The sequence below is a fragment of the Cryptosporidium parvum genome, chromosome 7, assembly GCF_000165345.1.
Source record: "Cryptosporidium parvum Iowa II chromosome 7, whole genome shotgun sequence".
In the NCBI taxonomy this organism is placed as follows: Eukaryota; Apicomplexa; class Conoidasida; order Eucoccidiorida; family Cryptosporidiidae; genus Cryptosporidium; species Cryptosporidium parvum.
Genome location: NC_006986.1, coordinates 846,389 through 863,734, shown reverse-complemented (window position 1 = coordinate 863,734; position 17,346 = coordinate 846,389). Strand labels below are relative to the sequence as shown.

The 17,346-nt window shown below is 32.3% G+C and overlaps 3 protein-coding genes across 3 annotated transcripts; 2 read left to right on the top strand and 1 right to left on the bottom strand.

Moving 5' to 3' along the window:
* Positions 1-112: 112 nt before the first annotated feature.
* On the bottom strand, positions 113-5,260 carry cgd7_3810 (conserved hypothetical protein; the record flags this gene model as incomplete). The annotated part of the gene is made up of 1 exon (XM_628541.1): positions 113-5,260. The coding sequence occupies one exon, from the start codon at positions 5,258-5,260 to the stop codon at positions 113-115; it is 5,148 nt and encodes a 1,715-aa protein (XP_628543.1).
* Positions 5,261-5,630: 370 nt separating this feature from the next.
* Positions 5,631-14,336, top strand: cgd7_3800 (conserved hypothetical protein; the record flags this gene model as incomplete). Its single annotated transcript, XM_628540.1, has 1 exon — positions 5,631-14,336. The coding sequence occupies one exon, from the start codon at positions 5,631-5,633 to the stop codon at positions 14,334-14,336; it is 8,706 nt and encodes a 2,901-aa protein (XP_628542.1).
* Positions 14,337-14,652: 316 nt separating this feature from the next.
* cgd7_3790 (unconventional myosin) lies at positions 14,653-17,103 on the top strand (the record flags this gene model as incomplete). Its single annotated transcript, XM_628539.1, has 1 exon — positions 14,653-17,103. One exon carries the CDS (start codon positions 14,653-14,655, stop codon positions 17,101-17,103), a length of 2,451 nt encoding a protein of 816 aa, XP_628541.1.
* Between the last annotated feature and the right edge of the window lie 243 nt (positions 17,104-17,346).

The window sequence follows — 17,346 nt, the reverse complement described above, 5'->3', positions numbered from 1 at the left end:
AAGAAATATTGAATTTATTTCGATAAAATATAAACTTATTAATCAAATTAATCTATAAGAAGTGTTAAGTTTCGTTATTTATAAGGAACAACAGTCACTATAACATAAATCTCTATGAATTACTTTGTTTGAATGCTTGCGTTACATTATCACAAAATTCGGTTACTTTCCCAAAAATTACAACGAAGTTAGAAGCGCAAGAATGAAGATTAATTAAATAACTCATTGCCTTCTTGCAATCTTCTCCAATGGTAAAAATATCTTCACTAGTATTGAAGTTCGCTAACTGCATGTATTTCGGGAGCCTGAATGTTTTAGAAATAACTGCCTCATACCCCCCAGGAAACCTGTTTGCGAATGAGTCAAATACTCTCTGCAGCATTTTCCACTGCTCTGTTTTGTACCTTATGCGTTGCCATTCTGAAATTTCTTTTCCAGACTTTACTTGCAATACTATTTCCTCAGTTTTAATTGGGACTTTTGAAATAAAGTATCTATATGAGGACTTTTTACAAATATTCTCAATGAGATCATTACTATTTGAAATATCGTAACCATTTCCAAGAAATAGTAACTTTCTCTTAATGCATTCCCAAATATATTCAGAGCATATATCCATAAACTTAGAGATGGAATCAGAAACTCCAATGTTTACTATCAACGAAGAAAATAAATTGTTGAATCTCTCAGAACTTCGAATTGAGTAGTCACCTAATTCATTTTGTTCGTTGATTTGCTCTAATATGACTTCATGTTGAGCTAGAGCTATTCTAGAAACTGTATATTTGTCATCTAAAGGAATTGGATTGAATTGAGATTGCTGTTCGTCCCAACTCATTGGAACTGCAGATGAATAGAACAATTTCATGGACTCATCACAAATGTCTCTGATTGTTTCATTTGGTTTGTTCAAAATCTTCAACTTATAAGGGCTTCCCTCTGGAAGCATCATTGCAGTATCAAATGCAGCAATGCAATTCTTCATAAAGGATCCTGGATTAGTTAATTCATCTGACTCTTGAAAGTCAAGAACAAAACTCGAATAAATATTCATGCTGATAAGTTGATTTTCTCCTTCACCCTTATGCGCCACTGATTCTTTCTGCTCTTTTTCAGTCTTTCTTCTTATCGCTTCTTGAATCGCTAACCATTGAGATCTTTTTAGCTTAAGCTTTTCTATTGAAAATATCTGTTTAGGGTTCACTTCATTTGATAAATCAGAATCACTGTTCGTAAACAATCTTGGATAAAAGAACCTACCAGCAATATCTCTGCAGAATAATTCTCTTGAATTCGTATCATTAGATATCCAAATATTTATTTCTTCCTTAGAATTTAAATTTTTAAAATTTAAATACTCGTTTAATTTTTCAATCGAATTCAAACACATTGGAAGAAATTCTTTTTCATCCGCTCCAACCCAAAATATATCATGAGGTCCTGTGAAAGCAAGAACATCTTCTGGAGTAACTTTCGCAAGAATATCTCTACTAATTACGTTAGGGAAAAGGAAGTATGCCAAACTAACTCTTCCCCCATCAACGGACTTAGCTGAAGTGTTGCTCCACAGGCTAAGCTTAGCTTTATTTGCCTTATTTCTTGTTGAATCATTGCTCGAATCTAAAAGTTCTTTTTTAATGATTGCCATTTCCCTTCCATTTAAAGTATTTCCCAAATATTCTAGATCCGCAATGCATTTAAATAAAATAAAAGTAACTAGGCTAATTTCTGGTTCTTCAGAAAGTGTAATTACTGCATTTGACGAATATATGCCTTCCCAATTTTCATAAAATACCCACTTTGGCAAAGAAATATAATAATGCCAATATACAAAAGAAGTCGCGAGATGATAAGCAAAGTTTCTCCTTAAAATTTCATCTGCCTCATACTCTATATTGTTTCGGATTTTTAGAAATATGTCTTCCGTACATGCTGACTTAATTATTGGCCCGATATTAGTTCTATCAAAAACTTTATTGTCATTAGCGCTGCTTAATAACCTCTGATCAACAAGAGAGTTGATCATATTTACACACCATTGGTTTAGTCCTCTATTGAAAAAAGGCGACCAAGGATATTTATGAGAAACTGGGAATGGAGGGAGGGAATTTACTTCTGAAGGAACATTAACATTTTTTTCTATCAAAATTTCAAGAATAAACTCTGCCATAATATTTTCATTAAAAAGCTCCAATTTTTTACCTTTATCTCTGGGCTTTACAATACTTTCGAATACAGTTAAAAATATCTTTTCAATTTCCAGAAAATTAATGGTATCTGATGCCAATTCAACACGGCTACGCTTAGACATCTCATTAAACATAGGGAAAGAGTCGAAATACTGTTTTTCATTTGCTGGTATAAAATACAATATTCCATGCTGCTCGCATACCCTTTTATAAACATCAATATAGCTATTTTCGAACATTTTCAATCCAAGTTCAAGAGGGATTTTACTGGAGCCATCAGTCAAAGATTGGTGAATAAAGGAACTTTTGATTCTTTCTGCCAATTTTGTAATTACACCATTTGACCCCATTGCCAAAGAGTACTCAATAATATTTGGTTTTAATAGATTACTTGCAAACATACATGCAGATTCATACCCACTTTCAAGAAGTTTGATTCCTAATGAAAAATCAGTTGTACTTTTCAAATTTGAATTTTTATAACCACTTTTACTAAGATTATCTTCCAAACCCAAATTGTCAGAAATCTTATTTATATTTTTATTAAAATTTAATATTGCTTTAATATAATCAGTACAACTCACAAATAACTCTTTTATTTGAAAACTGTTTCCATGGCTTTTAATATCCATTTCGGGGGCAATTGGCATTTTTTTAATTAACTCACTAATTGCAATACTAAATAAGTTTGAAAATGTTCCATTAATAAACTCTTCAACTTGAACTCTATTCAAGAACAAATCCAATGTATTCAAGTTTGCAAAGTATTCGTCAATAATTCTAATAAGAGCTTTTGAAATAGAACTTCTGACTTCATCAGGAGTAGCATTCTTCTTTTTTTTCTCTATAATTTGCGGGCCAAACTTGGCAATATTGTACATCTTTTCTAATACTGAGGTTTTTATTCGGGGATAGACTATAAATCCGTTATACCCAAAGCTTCTCCTCCAAGCATTAAAGTACCTTTCAAATGGTTTTTCGACAATATATGGAGTAATATGTGCTCTTGAGATAACTGACTCTCGTATCTTCTTTAAGGCATCTGCCTCCTTCTGCTGTACTTCGAGTTCTAATCTCTTTTCATCCAATTCATTGAAGTATTTCTGTTCTCGTTTAGAAATGAGAAGTTCAAATACATTGTGGAATGTGTATACGAAAATTTCCGGTAACAATTGATTACATAATATTTTTGCATATAATTTATACTCTTGATTGTACTCCGACTTCGTTGGATCAACAAAGTTTACGTTATAATTTTTACTTCCTTGAATCTTTGATGCTGCCCTGAAGATAAAGGGAATACCACTTTTTTGAAAATATCTTATTAATCTATAACAATTTCGGGTAATTTCTTTATTTGTTACCGGTATTTTATTTGGCAAAATATTATCGCTGGGTATATTTGCTTTTTCTGGAAAGTTAGAGACATTAACTCCATGTCTTTTATTCATAATACTATTCGATAACCTTAGAGACTCCCAAAAAATGTATGCTTGATCATGAACAGGTATTATTTTCTTTTGAGAAACATATGCAGGGAAACGTCTATAAGCTTCAGTATACGCTTTTGACGTTTTTAAGTTAGTTAAATTGTTGAGATAATTTTGATTTTCCAGCTCACTAATTATTTCAACTATAACCTTATCAACTTTATCATTTGTTGGAAATCCTTTAATAGGTTCAAGCTCAGAAGCTGCTAGCTTTGATTCTGGAATTAATCTCGCTTGATATTCTGTTGACCCTGTTGATATTTGATCATTTGGCCTAATTCTCTTTCCAATTATAATACTTTCTGGGTTGAGTGGGTCGTCATAAGGCAAAACTGCTTCCCCTTTTTTCTTATCAAACTCAATAGCTCCTGTCTCAATCGATCCTTCTGAAGAGTATTCATTTGAATTGTTATCCAATCCCATCAAATTGGATTTTATTCTATTGATTGTTGTATTTTTAATTGACTCAGCCCTCGTTATTTGGTGAGGTATTTTGTTCCTACTATTGCTGGCCATGAATTCCAAATTATTATTTTCAAAATGCGATAAATTTTCATTAAACATAGTAAACAATGCATTTGGAGAGTCAAAATCAAACACAGAGCTGTATACGAAATGCCCTTGTGCATCACTCATAGCATTCTCTCTGTTTTTTTCAAACAATTCTTCTTTTGCACGGATATTTAATCCTAAAACTGCTCCCTGGTATCCATCATCCAAATTCTGCTTGCTAAGAATTGACTTCATTAAATCCTGTTCTTCTTTTATAGAATCAGATATTCCAACTATAATCCCACCCCTTTTAATGCTCTGGCCGGTATATATTTCATCTGAATAAGGCAATGTTGACAAGTATTTTGCCTCAATATTAGCGCTCCTACGTCGAGACTCTGCCTTTTCTCTCTCATAAATGCCAATACCTTGCAAAATTATGCGGTCATTAGACATATATTCTCCATAACTGTTTAACAATTTCATATATCTGACAATAGGCAGCATAGTAACTAATCCACCGCCGCACAAGAGTACTGTATATCTTATTTCATTCATTACCCTGGGATAAATAATATTAATACTAGAATCTAATTCATCTGAAAAAATGGCGAAATCATCCTCAATAACTGGGATAGAAAATTCGTCCTTTAATACTCTTGATCTTAGCCGTAATGGCGAGCCAAGAATTTCGCCTCCCCTAAAAGATCTTAGCATTAATTTCTCATTTTTTCCAGAATAAATTTTGGGTAATTTTTTCAAAGATTTAAGTCTGTAGTATTCATTTGACGAGAACTCTTCCAGATTTTTTTTAATAAATTTCAGCCCATCCTTAGTATAATTTGTTCCTTTCTCACCGCAAGTTTTCTCTATCAAAATCTGTTTAAATTTCAGATCTGAAGTTGTATCAATTAATTCATTAACTAAATGTTCATCTTGTTTATTTTTATCTAACCCAGATGGATATTCTTCAAAGGATATTCTTCCTTCCCCATTTGCGCATAATATTTCTAGAATTATTAGTAAAATTATTAATAACAAACATCTATTCAAACTTCTTTTCTCTCGTTCTTTCTTTATATAAACCATATTATCACTTTATAGTCATTATATATCTTTTCAAGTAAATAATGTATCATCAACCGTCTTGATTATTGTTATTAATGATATATGATCAAAACTCTTCGGACCTTCAATACAATTTTTTTATAGCATGCCAATGAAAAATACCCGCCATAGTTTTTAGATTCTAATTTCAGTGTTTGTGGTTCCCATGCAGATAAAAGCGGTAATGCAATAATATAAAACAAACTGCAGAAGAGAATTTAATAGCAGATATATGTTGACTAATTTGTGTAAAATTGCATGATTAATGAATTTTTGTAGAAATCTTACATAACCTGACAATTGATGTAAAGAATAACTGGAAAATATTCTTGATAAGTTGTTATATAATAATATGAACAGCACAGATCAAATGATCAAATTCAAGCATATTTATTTATGCCTAATATTTATTGCTACATTTATTGGGTATATATTTTGTAGTGAATATCAAAATAATGATATAATTTCTTTTAACAAAGCCAGACTAATTTTTTCCAAAGATGCAGTAAATTATCGCACAATCAAAGATCCAGAAACTTGGAAATTAGCAGATCGAGAGATTGATAGCTTAAAGAGAGCCAACAAATTGCCAGTAATATATCAGAACTCTGGTGGTAGGGACCTATTCGTTTCTGTAGAAATTATACAAGCTTGTGAAAGGCTTTTAAACAGAATAGAGCTTGATCCATTTACCCCACAAGTTATAGATAGCGATGTTAGTATACTTAATAGTGGTTTTAAGGCATCATTCCAAGACCTTGGTGATAGAGTTGCAAGAGAGATTCAGTATTGTTTTTTACAATATGGCCCTGAAGTTTTAGAAATACCAGCATTAGAGAATTATGTGGAAAGATTAAAGAGCTGGGGTATTAAAAGCGTTTTTACTGATGAGGCTGCCAAAAAATCTTTAGAGCATGTAAAACAAACAGTTATGACTGAAGGGAAAAAATTAAATGATAAATATACTCAGACGAGTCTAGTGACTGCTGACTCTGGAAATAAAGAGAAATATTTAATTGCCACTCGTCCTAAACCTGAAAAACGAAAACTTGTTACTATTGATCGAAGTAATACAACGAAAAAAATTGTAAAGCCACAAAAAATTGAGTTAGAAGACAAGAAACAAAAAAGAATTATTGCCAGACCTAAAAAAGACATCCGGGAAATTGATCGAGGTAATATTAAAAGCAGCTATGGTACATTGGCCAATCAAGCGTTGGCGTCAACAAAAAAAGCTGGTGTGGATTTGATTAAATTAATAAATCAGGAGGATATATCCGAAAAACTAAGAGTTTTAGGCCCAGAAGCTCGTTTACTTCTTGCATGGCAGTCAGTTGTTGAAGCACAAAGCGAATTTAATGAAGAATCAGATTATCTTGTCAAGGGTTTACCTAATGTGATAGATAGTTCAGTCCTTTATCAGTCAGGTCCAAACTTTTCTCTTCTTAACTTCAAGGCTGAGTGTGTCAAATTCATAATGTTTAGAAACTCACAAATAAGTAAAGGGTTTTTAGATGGTGATTTAACTCAGTTCTTTCTCAAAGACGGAGAAATATTGATTACAAGCAGCCACATAATTAGAACTGCTGCTGAACAGCTGTGTCTGATCGCTCATGAATCATACCTTCCTGAAATCATGAAAAACTCGGAAGCCTACTTAGAAAGAATACATACAATTCAATCACAAAGTATATTAGGAGTTGATGATAATGAAATGGAAGAAACCACTATAAATCCACCAAGTAAATCTCAAGCCCCAAAATCCAGACTATTTGAATTGTACAAAAAGATTATCACAAAAAGAGGTGCTGCACCCTACTTGAATGAAAAGGACCAGATTTGGGATTTAATATCAGAATGTAATTCTGGTGAATGCATTAATGAAATTGTCTATAGAGATCTAAGTTATTGGCTGATTCCTTCCGAATATTTACTATATTTAATATTTCGGATCTCATCAGAAAGCTATTCAGACTCCTTGATTGTTTTGGATTACACCGTCCCAATTAATAGTAAGGTAGGGAATGTTATTGATCCCAGTGGAGGGAATGTAGTTAAAATTTGTAAAACATATGTCCAAGGTTTAGCTTCTGCTGGAAAGGCTGATTTAGTTGTTGGAGGAACCCATTCAGATTTAGATAAATTGCTTCAAGAATTATGTAGAGATGTAGAGTTGGAAGTTAGCAAGAATGAAAGTATTTTATCAAATAAAAGGCTTTTGATTGGAATTTTATATGAATTAGAATTGGCTTTTTGCGGTGTAATAGGAGTTTCTCCAAAAGGTCGTTCAACAGAAGGATACAATTCCAGATCAGAATTGGAGTTATTGGCGTCCGCACCTGTTGATCTTGCAAGAGATGTTTGGGCTTTAGAAGAATGCGGGGTTATTGCTCAATCTCAGCTTAACTATTTGCTCTGTTTTGGCTCATTTTCTCAGGGTTTCATCTCGCATATATTCCCTAACTCAGTAGAATCAGTTATTCCAATTACTTTACTATGTAAAACATTCTTGAGTTTGGAAAAAGAAAAGAAAGACCCATATAATCCTTCTGATTTTGGAACTCATCTTTCAAATATGTTATTTAAAGAAAATTTGCATGAACTATTTCCTTTTTCAAGCGATAATTCAAATAAAGCAAAGAAAGTTACCTCAAGTTTTTTTATTGAGCTTAGCAACCAATTTAGAATGAATCTCGAAAAAAATATGTATATTAACCCAAAGAATACCATCGATTCAATTGAATCAATATATTCAATAAGAGTGTGTTCTGCACCTCTATTTGCTTTCTTACCATTTGACATAACTATCTCCCCCATTAATAAGAAATTAATTAATGCATTGACTCCATTTGGATGCAGGGCCAATATTAATACAATTCTTATACCAGGAAATAAACAAACATGTGTTGGGCTTCAGCAAAATATCATCAACTATCTCCACGTATTGGCAGCGATAATTGAATCATTCACAAATCACTTCATAGATCTAAAAAAGCTTGGGACAAAAGATGTTGAAATCCCAGTAAGTTCTTTGTGTCTTTGGTGGAAACATCCAGTAAATTATCCTCTGAGCGTAGTTCTCGCTGATAAATTACCTTTCATAAAGAATTCAAATATTTCAGAATATGTCCTTAGGTACTCACTGATGATGGAAAGTATGAACTTTCCTGGGCCAGTAAAGGCGGAAAAAAGAATCGAGTATATTTATTCAAACCCACAAATTTTCTCAAATAGAGCAAGGGACCTTCCTAAAAACATCATATACCCAGATTTTAATCCTCCAAGCAACGTATTTGAAGCATTAGAATTTTACTTAAAAAAAGATGCAATATTAGGATATAGAGAACTTCAACGTGAATTAGATGATAAACCAATCGAACAATCAACATTTGAATTAATCTCCAAAAAATGCCCAAATCTAGAAAGTTGGCAAGTAAATTTTGTAATTGCTTTCCAAAATTCAGTAAAAACCACTATGAAAATGGTTCTTTCAAAATTAAATGAGCCAAGTCAATTCAAGATAGAAATAGATATACTTTGTAGTTGGGTAATTAATAATTTTCCTAAAGATTCGATACCAGGTACAACTGTGGATGTTGATGAAGCTGGAGAATCACTTGAAAAGGAAGCCAAAGGGACAATCCCTTGGCTGCAGCCATTAATTGGATCTTATTTACTATCGACATTCAATATTTGGAGTCAAACAGAATATATTCTGAAATTGGGTGGAATAAGCAAAACTAAGATACTTGATAAGAATAAAATTAAACTTGACGAAATTAAATACTTGTTTGAGAAAAAATATACCCCAGTAGTCACTTCTAATCAAGATCTCAAAATTATTGGATTAGATAGTTTAAACCCAATTACAAGGTTAAAGTTAAACCCTTTTGTCGATGATACTCTTTCATTGCCAAATCCACCTCTAGAATCGGAGTGTGATAGTATATGGGTTGCAAATCTGATGAATGCATTTAGAATATATTTTATGGAATTCCAGAGAAAATTGATTGATCCAATTTTCCACGGATCATTCGATCCTATTATAATGTGCGAAATTGTTAAGGAGATTGTAAAAAAGAAAGTTTTTCAATCTCAATTTGGTGATGTTTTCTACAGAGTATTTAAAGATAAAGAGTGGATAAAAAATAAGCAGTTAGTGAGAGTCCTAGTAAAAAACGCAGGAGATTGGATTTCTCAGACATTTGAGTTGCCAGAATACCCAACACATGACACTACTCAATATGGTGAAAATTTAATTGAATGTTACAGACTAAGTTATTCCATGGAAAATAGACCAATCAGCTCATCCTTGAGGTTAAATATTGATGAAATTGAGAAAGAGTTATTACCTAAATTGGAGATATCCAGTTTTCCATCTCTTTCACTAAAGTCCATAATTCCGTTCCTACAAAGCTTAGACCCAAATACTTACTATAGGAATGTAGAGACTTGTAAAGACCTTTCAGAATCTGAAATTAGAATGCTGGTTTCTCTTAGTTCTTACTTAGAAACTATTTCAAAGAGCGTTTTCAACTCACAAGTTCCTGAAGGGTCTACGAAAAAAGGACTTTTGGAAGAATTAAAATTCGAATTTCCCTTAGATGGACTATGTAGCTGGTGGTTGAATGTCAAAAAAATCAATGCAAGTCCAAATTATTCATCAAACACAGTTTGCTGGGCATCATTACTGTCTAAGCATGTAATCAATTCCCACCTTGAGCGAGTTAAATCTGATCCTGAGATGAATATGCAGTGGAAGCCATGGTTCACAGCCCCTGTTGCAGAAGCATTACTTTTTGGCTTTTTTAATTCCATTAATAAAAATACAAAAAGTGGCTATAAGGAAATTAATATGAACATTGTTCAAGAAGGTTTTATAAATCAAAATCAAATTAGAAATATGGAAGTGCTTGAATCTATTTTTAGTACAAATGACAATTACAGATTTGCGACTCCATTTCACAGGTCAACAAATGATTTAAATAGCATGCCAATTACCTACTTTAATTACCTTCATTTACCTTCTGAGCACTATGAAGAAATAGTTGGTTTCTTACAAGAAGGGTTTAAGAGGCCAATTGGTCATTCTGATGTTATGACTGGCAGAAATCTGCATCAAATAGAAATTAATATGAGCACATTTATTGCATATTCAATCAGCAAAAGCTCTCGTCTATCTAAGAGAAACAACTGGAAAATTACTGCAAACAATGTTATGGAGGCTTTCCATAAATACAAAAGCTCAGATCTTAGTCTTAGATCGTGGCTGGAGCATCTTCAACTCTCTATTCCCAATGCAAGTCCAAGCATTCAATCAGTTTTTATGTTATTTACTAACTATTTGAAGGAAGAAGCCAAATTAGTTAAAGCAAACCTATCTAATAAAGATTTAAGAGATGAATCTTGGAATCAAATTGATAGCTTTTATTCTCTCCCATTACATGAAAATATGAAATATTCTCGAACTCCACCATTTGGCTATTTCCCAATATTTGAAATGGATACAAATTTAAATTTCTCAAATATTCAGATCCCATACTTAAATAAGAACAAGCCAGCTCCGCAAATGAAATTTAGCAGATTCAGAGGTAGATATTGGAGATCTAAAATGTGTATTCGTCAAAAAGAAACTTTTCTAGATGATATTCCAGAAACTATTCCATCAATTTGGCCGTCAATCGGAACTGTTGTAGAACTAGAGAAGGGTATTGATGAAGAAGGGGCAGAGCTAAACAAAAAAGAAGAAAAAGCACCAAAGGTCAATATTTTAATTACTTCGGAGCTAGAAGTTAAATCCAGATTCAACTGTGACGGGCTTTTTGTTTGGCAAGTTAACAGAGCAGTATATTGGGCAGGAATGCTACAAAGATATATTAATAAGGGCCCAAGACTGTTGAAGGATCGCAAAGAACTTCTCAAGAAAATCTCAAAAATTTGGAGTATTAATATTAAATCAAGAAAACTCCCTAAAGTTATTAATACAGACCACGGAAACAGATCGTTCAATATATTTGATATGTTCTTCTTTTATAAAGTTTTAAACTTCTACTATAATGATTTGAATGGTGCTGATTATAACCAGCAAATATTTGGATCTTGGGAAGATGATCTTGAAAAGTTGCCATTCTTCACTATTAATATTTTCAGTCAATTATTCATAGAACATTATAGAAACTTGGATTTCAAACACATCGTATTGTTTTTCTATGAAATGTTGTTGGAAGAAGAAAGAATTATTAACTTAAAAACTAAAAGTGATGGTATATTTTTGACAACTAAGGAAAGATTGAAAGCAATTTATCATGCTCCACTATTCCCCGAACCAAGAGAATACATTTATCCTGGAATATTTTTCGAATTGGAACCTCCATTTCCATGTAGCTGGGAGAGAGTAAAAATGATAGACTCCACAATTGTACCAGTAATTTCTGTAAACTCGGTTAGTCTAGTGTCGTTTAACAATACAATTTACTTATCTGGATATCCAAGGAGTGATGTTCAATTGAGAGATACGAATAAAATTAAAAAAATATTTTTAGAAATGACAAAAAATAATGTTCTACTTGAATTGTTTGGTATTAAATACTTTGAATCATTGAGCCCGAAGATTGCAAATATAATGTCAAAGAAATCTTCTTTGTCTGGATTTGATTTTCTAAACCAATTTAGAGATAATGAAAATTCAGGTATTTCCTCAAAAAGCATATATTGGGACCAGATCTCAAACACATTTACAAATGGATTGGATTGGTTCATATTGCACTCAACCCTGGGTTTAGAAAGTACTTTTATTAGTCCAATTAATATTGTTGAAACGATAATTCAAGTGCTAAAAAGGGAGCTGATAAGTATATCAAAATATGTAGAATATTTTCAAGATCCATCATTATTACCTAGTATTTTTGCTTCACATAGTTCTATACATATTTTTGAAAGAGGAGATACTGAAATGGACAAAAAACTATCCAATTTGTGCGCTGAATACTTGACTAGAATATCTCCACTTTCAATATTGATTATGGAACTTTCGTCATTCTATGGAGATTCAACAGAAAAGGACCGTTCAGAACGAATCTGTAGTGAAGTTGCAAATATTTGGGAACCAAATCTTCCATTTATTTTTGGGGAAATAAGAAAGATCTTTTTAATGGAGTTTATACGTAGAATTAAACAAGATGATGCAAGGTCTGGAAATAAATTAATTTGGCCAAATACTTCAGCTAGTTTAGTTACAGCTGACTGGCAATTGATTTCCAAAACATCAAGTTATAATCAACTAATTAAGTCCAATAGCTTTGTTGGATTTTATAATTACCACTACTTTTGGGACCCAGCATTATTGTTGAATGCATTTTATTCTCAAGCCGAAATACTAAGCATTTATTTTGAAAAAGAATTCACAGAATATATCATTATAGAAATGTCACAAACTCCACTTATTGAGCTTGGATCATGGATTAGTACTATTCATTCGCCTCTTTACTCAAGAAAAAAGTTGATTACATATGATATGATTAATCGTCTTTTGATTTCTCAGATTTCGTCCAAAAAAGCAACTGATTTAAAAAAGCTTAATAACATCAAAATAGATGAAGATGAAATAACTACACTTTATAAATATTGCTTTAATTGGGTTTCGCAAATGCTCATATATTCTAAAGAAGAAATCATAACATTCTGTAATGATTTAGAGAAAAAATATGGAAGGACAGTGATTTATATTTATTCTGTAAGCCATCAATTTGAACTTATATTCAATACAATGCAGTTCTTGGTTGAAAAACATCCTTTGTCGGACTATTCTAATCATATAAATATGCAAAAAAGTATCCACAATAATATTAAAGATCAGTTTATTGAAACACTATTTAGTTTTGGAGTACCTTCAGCCACAGAAGTTAGAGCCTTGAATGGAAGTATAGATACTTTAATTTATATTGATCCAGAAATGGCGAATTATTCATTTTTAAAACTTGCACCAGTTGAAATGCATAAAGATCTCCAAAGCAAAAACTTATTAATCTACTCTGACTTGATTTTCTTCAATACATATGTTATTCGTCGTGCATTCCAAGAAGCTATGTCTTTTCTTCAACTTGAAAGTATGGCGGATATAAAACTCGATTTTAATAAAAATACCAGCTTATCTGATCTTGAGTCAATGTGTAAAGTTTGGACCAATAGCCATTCAAACGAAATAATTGTTCTTAATCCCGATGATAGTCAGGTATTTGAGTATAGTGTCCCAGTCATGGAATATCCGACAGATGTTGACGGAACAGTAACAATTGACATAAACGACCAAATTAAAGAAGATATAATAAAAGTTATATGCCAAACGTTTATCGATCTAATCTCACCCAACCACTTCCTTTTTTCAATTAAAGATAAAAAAAAAATACACTCGAAATTACTCGAAAAAATTAGTGCTAATTCTAAAACAGCTTCAAAAGACAAAATTATTGGATGGTACACTATTTCAAATATCGTAAATATGTGGGCTAAAGATTATTCTTTAAGCGTAGGGCCTCACATTTTCCATCAGTTGATTACAAAACTATCTGTAAAAAATTTAAATAAATTGAAGAAATACTCATTTTCAGATTTTTGCCAAGAAACAGAAATTAATCAAATCAGATTCTTTTTCAATCCAGAAAGCTTTATTAAGATGATGATAGACTCGGCATATGAGATTGGGTATTTATTAATTGTAAACGCGATTCCTGATGGAGACTTGGTTGATTCAGGTAAACTCAGAATTAAAATGAGTGAGATTTTATCAAATTGTATTGATCTAATGTCATCATTAATTAGTGGAAAGAACATCTCGCTTTTGAAGATAGAAAATAAGTTAAGCGAAAAATCTCAAAGTATTGATATGAAAAAAGTTTCCGAGAGTGTTTGTGAACACATGGTTACAAACAACAGAAAATTGTTCAGAAACTTTGTGGAATCAAAATCAAGTAGAAAAAATGCAGTAAAAGATCTTTATTATAGGATCCAAAATATAAATAAAGAAGATGGATCTACGTCGTTTGCATTTATATATGAATAAATGTATTTATCAAAAGATAACTATACGTATAATACTCAATAGGTCATCTAAATATAGAAAATATATATATTGCAGAAAAAAGGTTATTTAAATTCATTAGAATAGACAAATTACATAATAAAAATAAATATTACCCTCGTATACATTTCAATCTGAATAATTTTTTTTTATTGTAGACATGAGATTAGCGCTTAAAATCATGTAAGACATAATCGTCAAATGAGTGCAAGCTGTATAGCAGATTTGCATGAGTAACTACAGAATTTGCATTTTGATTAGTTTTCTTTGTAATATTACTAGGAAAGCGTGAATAAATATGAGTGCGAAGGACGTTAAAGGTTTAACTCGTAAGGTTTCTGGGAAGTTTGTATTTGATGCAAAAACAGCAAAGGGTTCGACAGTTTGGTGTGACTCCGCACCATCGGTATTAAACGACCCGGATAGTCTCTTTGCGAAGTGTATTGTTCAAGCAGGCTCTACTGCAGAGAAGCTTTGCTTAAAGGAAGTTGATTCTAATGCTACTTTTGAGGCAAAGATAGATAGTTGTTTTATAGCCAATGAACCTTTTGATCCAAATACCTATCCAGATATTGGTTTAGTCCCATACACCTCCATTCCTTGTGTATTAGACTTTCTAAAGCAGAGATATCTCGTAAATCAAATATATACTACTGCGGATCCATTACTAGTTGCAATCAACCCATTTAAAGATGTTGGACTTGTAGGGAATGATGTGATTTTAAACTATAGAGATGCAAATGATGTCTCAAAATTACCACCGCACGTATTTGCCATTGCAAAGAGGGCATTTGATAATATTATGTCGGTTTCAAGATGCCAATCAATTTTGGTTTGCGGTGAATCAGGTGCAGGAAAGACTGAAGCTACAAAGCACGTAATGAAGTTCTTTGCATCTTCAAAGAGTGGAACAATGGACTTGAAAATCCAGAATGCAATCATGGCTGCAAACCCAGTCCTTGAAGCATTTGGAAATGCAAAAACTACCCGTAATAATAACTCATCCAGATTTGGTCGTTTTATGCAACTTCAATTAGGTAAGATGGGTGGTATTGAATATGGTGTAGTACGTAACTTCTTATTGGAAAAGTCCCGTGTAATTACACAAGAAAGTCTTGAAAGAAGCTATCACATTTTCTATCAATTAATTAAGGGAGCTGAAACTATTCCTGGCTTGAAGGAGAAGTTGAAGCTTAAGAGTTTGAATGAATACAAATTTATTAACCCAGAATGTTTAGATGTTGAGACAATCGATGATGTTCAGGATTTCAAGGATGTCATGCAGAGTTTTAAAACAATGGGTCTCTCTGATAGTCAAATTGAGGACATTCTCTCCTTAGTTTCAGGAATTTTATTGCTTGGAAACGTTGAGATTGAGCCGGAAGATGTTGGTGGAGGAGTCGAAGGATCCAGAATTGCGGATTCAAGCAGAGAATCTTTCAATAATGCTATGGAACTCTGCAAATTGGATAAGGAAATTGTAGAGAAGGAACTTATTGTCAAAATTTCTTATGCTGGTAAAAATGTTATTGAGGGAAGATTCAGGCCAGATGAGACAAGAATGCTCAAGGATTCTCTTGCAAAAGGATTATACGACAAATTATTCGATTATATTATTTTGAATCTTAACGAAAACATTAAGCCTCCATCCGGATTTAAAGTGTTCTGTGGAATGCTTGATATTTTCGGTTTTGAAGTTTTCAAAAACAACTCTTTAGAGCAATTCTTCATTAATGTAACTAACGAATACTTACAAAAGAACTTCACTGATATTGTGTTTGAGAAGGAACAGAATCTTTACAGCAGTGAAGGGATCTCAGCAGCCAACTTAGAGTTCAAGTCAAACAAGATGGTTCTAGAAGCTTTATGCGATAAAAAGAATTCAATTCTTTCTGCAATGGAAGATCAATGTTTAGTTCCAAATGGAAGCGATGAAAAGTTTCTATCTGCTGCATACACTAATCTTAAGAGCAATCCATGTTTAAAACCAGCAAAAATTGGTGGTGATGTAAACTTTATTGTTTCTCATACAATTGGAGATATTCAATACTGCGCATCTGGATTCCTGTTCAAGAATAAGGATGTCTTGAGGGCTGAGCTCGTAGAAGTTGTACAAAAATCCTCAAATAAATTAGTTGCAGATCTATTCAAGGATGTCTTTGTTGAAAGAGGTAAAATGGCCAAGGGACAATTAATTGGTTCTCAATTCATGAACTCTTTGGGATCACTTATGTCCATTGTCAATGAAACAGAGCCTCATTTTATTAGATGTGTGAAGCCAAACGAATCAAAAAAACCACTGGACTGGTTAGCATCTAAAGTTTTGATTCAATTACACTCACTCTCCATCTTAGAAGCTTTACAACTCCGTAACTTAGGTTTCTCATATAGAAGGACATTCTCAGAGTTCATTTATCAATTCAAGTACTGTGATATGTCAGCTGCTAACGATAAAAAGACAGATCCTAAGATCCTTGCTGAAAAGATGTTATCTGGTACAAACATACCAAAGAATTCATGGGCAATCGGTAAAACTATGGTTTTCTTGTCTAAAGATGCAGCAAAAAGAATGGCACAACTCCAACGAGAAAAACTCGCTGCATTCGAGCCGCTTGTACAATTATTAGAAGCTGTATATTTGAGATACAAACTACGCAGGGAATTTAGAAAGAATCAACTAAAACCACTTGTGAGGATTCAAGCGCAATTAAGAAGAGTGCTAGATATTGAAATTTCAGTAATGAATTAATTGTCGTTATAATTTCAATCTAAATCATTTCAAACTTATTTTTAGCTTGCAAGTCATTATATTTCAGATATAATTGTTTGTCATTTGAGTAGAATTTTTTTGAGACACTTCTTAGATTTTCTGTCCGAAATAAAACTTTTTACATTATTAAATACAGTCGACTTATTACTACATATGAAAAAAAATTTTTTTCTTCCGAATTCAAATTAGTTAAGAGAATAATTCTTTAAATATTTAGTATAA